The sequence below is a fragment of the Galeopterus variegatus genome, unplaced genomic scaffold (genome assembly GCF_000696425.1).
Source record: "Galeopterus variegatus unplaced genomic scaffold, G_variegatus-3.0.2 Scaffold1226, whole genome shotgun sequence".
NCBI lineage: Eukaryota > Metazoa > Chordata > Mammalia > Dermoptera > Cynocephalidae > Galeopterus > Galeopterus variegatus.
The window spans coordinates 219,895-225,738 of record NW_007727337.1 but is presented as its reverse complement, the minus strand read 5'-3'; the positions used below and the strand labels follow the sequence as shown (position 1 = coordinate 225,738).

At 41.8% G+C, this 5,844-nt stretch overlaps 1 protein-coding gene across 1 annotated transcript in view; it reads left to right on the top strand.

The window, feature by feature from the left end:
• DOPEY2 (dopey family member 2) overlaps nucleotides 1-5,844 on the top strand; it is a 114,516-nt gene that overhangs the window by 97,855 nt on the left and 10,817 nt on the right. Inside the window, exons 27-31 of the mRNA XM_008575721.1 lie at nucleotides 689-768; nucleotides 1,005-1,114; nucleotides 1,238-1,384; nucleotides 2,375-2,436; nucleotides 3,157-3,274. Of these exons, the coding sequence (XP_008573943.1) occupies nucleotides 689-768; nucleotides 1,005-1,114; nucleotides 1,238-1,384; nucleotides 2,375-2,436; nucleotides 3,157-3,274 (517 nt within the window). The remainder of the gene's footprint in view (nucleotides 1-688; nucleotides 769-1,004; nucleotides 1,115-1,237; nucleotides 1,385-2,374; nucleotides 2,437-3,156; nucleotides 3,275-5,844) is intronic.

The following is a 5,844-nucleotide window of genomic DNA, read 5'->3' as shown; positions in this document are numbered from 1 at the left end:
AGATCAGTTGCATAGTGGTATAGTTTTCTTCAAAACGTTTAAGTACACAGAACTGCATAGACAGATCATTGGGTTTAGCCAGCACTGTGTTTTTCTAGGGGAGGGCATTGGAGGGAGAGAGAAACAAAAAGAGTTAAGGCGTTTGCCAGGTAGATGGTAGACCATGGGGTGGGTGGGGAGGTGGGGGGAGTGAAGGGCCTCGGGAGCTGCTGGATATTAAGGTGATAGACTCAGGGGATTGGACGCCTGTACACAGATTCAGGAAAATGCCTAAATAGTAGTCAGAGTAGGATGCTGGAAACCGAGATTTTTGACATGTTGGTTTTGAAAGTTAGTTAGGTCAAGAGTGTGGCGGTGAGAATTAGTGGCTAAGCTGAAGCAGAATGAAAAATTGTTGGAAGAGAAGAGGTCAAGGGGCATAGAGGCCAGGATGTTAGATCATCTAAGGGGATACTGAAGTTCCAGAAATGATAAGAATAGAAACAGGGAGGGAGATAGTGAGTCGGTGCTAATTTATTTTATCAGAATATCTGGAGTTGCTGACATTGAATGTGAACAGAGAAGCATACCTGAGATATGTATTCACAATCAGTATGAAAGGCAGGAGCTCGTGACTCACGTTCATGTGATGTTTTGGGGGTAGTAAATGGTGACCTGTCTGCCACAGTGAAAGCCTCTCTCTGTCCAGATGCTGCTGGAACCTCAGCAATGGTGTCAGCATCTACCCCTTCGGTGTACAGCGTGCAAGCCCTCTTTCTCCTGGCAGAGGTAAGTGCACACCTGACTCGCCATTCCTCATGCTGTCCTGAATGGCTGTGAAGGTGTTCACTCATTCTCAGGTGCCACTTGGTGTGGGCTGCACCTCCCAGGTGAGCTCAGACATCCCCAAGGTGCGCCGTGGAGTTTTCTCTGTTGGTTATGCTTTGAGGACTACAGTTCGTACTGTCATTCGTACTGTCATTCGCTTCACTGGGTTCTGTTTCCTTACAGTGTTTTTCTTTCAGGTGCTGGCTTCTCTCCTGGACATGGTTTACCGAAGTGATGAGAAGGAGAAAGCAGTGCCATTAATCTCCCGTCTGCTTTATTACGTTTTTCCTTACTTACGCAATCACAGGTAATGTCATCCTCTCCATTTCATCCCATGCTGCGCAGAAAAATATGTTTTGAGAATTGAATCATGTGGTTTTGCTTGTACAGCCTTTGACCCTGACGCTTCTGTTTTCCCACCCCCATGTAGCGCCTACAACGCCCCCAGCTTCCGGGCCGGCGCCCAGCTACTGAGTGCCCTGAGCGGCTATGCCTACACAAAACGAGCCTGGAAAAAAGAAGTGCTGGAGTTGTTTTTGGACCCTGCTTTCTTCCAGATGGATACTTCTTGTGTTCAGTAAGAACTGATCTCCTGATAAAAAATGTGCTCTGAATCTGCAGTGGAAAGAGTAGTTAATTCTCATTCCTGAATGCAAGCAGACCCACAGCATCAACCGAAATCATAGGACAGTACTGTCACAGGCTCTCATGTTAACCGTGTGTTCATGGGAAAGGAACTAAGTCTTAAAAATACAAAGGTGCCCTTTTGTCAAGGGAATTTCATTTAATTAAGGGGGCATATTATTTCTAAAGAGCATAATATGGGGTATCAGTGCTTCTTTATCTTGTACTCAAAATATTTGGCCAGCGTTAAGATGACAACACCCACTGATGACCCTGGCAGTATTTTTACCCACCTGTCTGCTTACACTCTGCAAGTTCACACTGAGATCTTGCAAGGGCCAGGCACTGTGCTGGCACTGGAGATCCCCTGAGACACAGACACAACATGTGCTTCCTGCACCATTTCCTCAGAGATCAAGAAGACCAACTCTTCCTCTGGCTTGGCCAAGCAGGTCTTTGTTAATAACAAGGGAGGAGGGGGTGGAGAGTGGGGCAGCCTTTTGTGGACCACCAGCAAGCTGACTAGTGTCCCGTGGCTTCAAGTGGTGCCACTGCTCTGCAGGGGCAGCCCGTTTGGAAAGTAAGAGCACAGGGTGGTGTTCATCTTCACTGCTCCCCACTTCTGTCCATCAGCACAAACGTATGAACATCATCCTGTGTGAACATATTTAAGGGCAGCCTTTGAAAAAGCCAGAGTACGTTTTCAATCTATGTTTTCTTTATGGTAAGCAGGGAAAGGCCGTTATTCATTCCCTCTGTTAGGGTTATAAACTAAAGCTTTTGCTTAGCTTTCCCTTATACAGAAACTATTTCTTTGTGTCACTAACTGCTTTTTAGAAAGCAGTTTTTATTAGATCTTAAAGGGCTATATTATTTCCTTAATGTTTTAGTCAGACTATCATGCATTGCATATTTAACTAATTTTGCTTTTTGTAATATCCAGTTGGAAGTCCATTATTGACCATCTTCTGACTCATGAGAAAACCATGTTTAAAGATTTAATGAGTAAGTTCTATGTTACTTGCACGTAAGTCACACTTGAAAAGGCCAATGCCATCTTAATCAGCTTCTACCACGTATTTCAGAACCCTCCTCAAACCTTTTATGGTGCTCCCTAAGCTGCAGACTGTAATGTGATGTACACAACGTCAGGACTAAATGAAAGAGTCTTCCCAGTTGCAGTCTACTGACAAGAATGCCTTGACAGCCTTTTTTACAGCTTTATTATAGAGAAATACTGCTGAAAGCAGCTAGGTTCACATGCTGACATTTGTGTTGAAAGTAATAAGTTTTCCATAATTTATTACAAGTACTTTTCTATACCTCATATATTCTTTAATGCCCTATCATTAAGTATCATTAAAGAAATTAGTATTTTTATTTTTTTTTTTTTTTAAAGATGACCGGTAAGGGGATCTTAACCCTTGACTTGGTGTTGTCAGCACCACGCTCACCCAGTGAGCGAACCGGCCATCCCTATATGGGATCCGAACCCGGGGCCTTGGTGTTATCAGCACCGCACTCTCCCGAGTGAGCCACGGGCCGGCCCAAGAAATTAGTATTTTTAAAAATACACATGGGAATAATAATCACATGCCCTTACTTAATCAAGACCATGATTTTTCACCAGGGAAGACAGGAATTACACTAGCATGAACATCTTATCACTTACCTCTAATCGTGGCTTTCTCACTAAGTGTAACTTATTTGCTATATTTATTCTAGACATGCAGAGCAGTTCTTTAAAACTGTTCTCCAGTTTTGAGCAGAAAGCCATGCTGTTAAAGCGCCAGGCTTTTGCTGTCTTCAGTGGAGAACTTGATCAATACCACCTTTACCTTCCATCTTTCTTCCAGATGGATACTTCTTGTGTTCAGTAAGAACTGATCTCCTGATAAAAAATGTGCTCTGAATCTGCAGTGGAAAGAGTAGTTAATTCTCATTCCTGAATGCAAGCAGACCCACAGCATCAACCGAAATCATAGGACAGTACTGTCACAGGCTCTCATGTTAACCGTGTGTTCATGGGAAAGGAACTAAGTCTTAAAAATACAAAGGTGTCCTTTTGTCAAGGGAATTTCATTTAATTAAGGGGGCATATTATTTCTAAAGAGCATAATATGGGGTATCAGTGCTTCTTTATCTTGTACTCAAAATATTTGGCCAGCGTTAAGATGACAACACCCACTGATGACCCTGGCAGTATTTTTACCCACCTGTCTGCTTACACTCTGCAAGTTCACACTGAGATCTTGCAAGGGCCAGGCACTGTGCTGGCACTGGAGATCCCCTGAGACACAGACACAACATGTGCTTCCTGCACCATTTCCTCAGAGATCAAGAAGACCAACTCTTCCTCTGGCTTGGCCAAGCAGGTCTTTGTTAATAACAAGGGAGGAGGGGGTGGAGAGTGGGGCAGCCTTTTGTGGACCACCAGCAAGCTGACTAGTGTCCCGTGGCTTCAAGTGGTGCCACTGCTCTGCAGGGGCAGCCCGTTTGGAAAGTAAGAGCACAGGGTGGTGTTCATCTTCACTGCTCCCCACTTCTGTCCATCAGCACAAACGTATGAACATCATCCTGTGTGAACATATTTAAGGGCAGCCTTTGAAAAAGCCAGAGTACGTTTTCAATCTATGTTTTCTTTATGGTAAGCAGGGAAAGGCTGTTATTCATTCCCTCTGTTAGGGTTATAAACTAAAGCTTTTGCTTAGCTTTCCCTTATACAGAAACTATTTCTTTGTGTCACTAACTGCTTTTTAGAAAGCAGTTTTTATTAGATCTTAAAGGGCTATATGAACTTGTTAAGACAAGTGAACAGATATGATGCGATGGGGAAGAGGGAGGATGGAAAGGAGGGATTGGTAAAGGGATGTGAAAATCAGCTACGTTGTATATTGACAAAATTTTTAAAAAGAAGAAAAAAAAACCATAGCCAGAGCCAACCCCCCTCTCCCCTAGCCCACTCCCCTCCCCAACAAACACACACATAGACCCATAGGTGGCTGAGATGGGCGACTGCTAGAGGGTTCCACAGCACAGTTTGGTACAATAGTTGGCGTTAAAATGAGTGCTCTGCAAGGGCATCATGAGAGAACTTCAGAAACATATCAGTAAATCTGAAACTTTATTTTAAAATTAATTGTTGTTATGTTATTAATTATCACTATGTAGTTTTTAAAACTCTGACAGTGCAGTGCAAGAATATTACTTTCTCAGCACTGTCTCCTGCTAGATTGCTCCTGCTGTCAAGAGACTTTGTGTTCACTAGACTCCCTTAGCAAGTACTTTGTCAAGGCCAGTGGAGGGGCAAGACTTTGGAGAAGTACCTAATTTTTCCTTAACAGTTTTTTTCTTTTAATTCATATCCACTATATTCTTTGTCAATATAAAAAATGAATTATCACAGATATCGTACATGATTTGGAGGGTTTTTTCCCCTCATAAAATGTGGAGATGACAAAGTGGACATTCTGTTTTTAATTCACACTGCTCCAAGATATGAGAGAATTCCCAAATAGGAATTTACTTTTCTTAACACTCATAGCCTGAATGGAATCAAATAAAATTAATATCATTCTTGAAGGATTTTGTTTTGTTTTGTTTAATATTATGAAGGCTAGTGTAACAAACAGTTCTGCAAATAATAGAATTATGGTATAAATGCTTTTTTTTGGTCAGGTTTTTTTTAAAGTATAATTTATATGTAGTAAAAGTCACCCTTTTGGTTATACATATAGTTCTTTGAATTTCGATAAACACATACAGTCATATAACCACCACCACAGCCAAGATACAGAACATGCCATCATCCTGAGAAGTTCCCTTGTGTCCCCTTCCTTTAACCCCAGCCTCTGGAAACCGTTAATCTGCTTTCTGTCCATATAGTTTTGTCTTTTCCAGAACATCATATACATGTAATTAAATAGTGTACAGCCGTTGAGTCTGGCTTCTTTGATTTAGCATAACGTATTTGAGAGTAATCCATTTTCTTGCATTTATCAATAGCTTATTCCTTTTTATTGCTGAATAGTATTCCATCCCATAGTTTGTTTACCTATTCACAAGTGGAAGGGCATTTGAGTTGTATTCAGAATTAGCTATCTTTTTGTGTTTGTTTATGGCTGGCATGTACGGGGATCTAAACCATTGACCTTGGTATTACAACGCCACATTCTAACCAACTAACTAACTGGCCAGCCCCTGGAGTGATAAGTCTTTTTACTGTGCCTTTTTAAAAAATTTTTCTTGTAAACATCTGTCAGGGCTGACCGGTTTGCTCAGCTGGTTAGAGTACAGTGTTATAACACCAGCGTCGAGGGTTTAGATCCCCATACCAGCAATGCCAAAAAAAAAAAAAAAAAAAAAAACCCTGGCAGCTTGCAATGTATGTACTCTTCCTAAAGTCATTTTGAT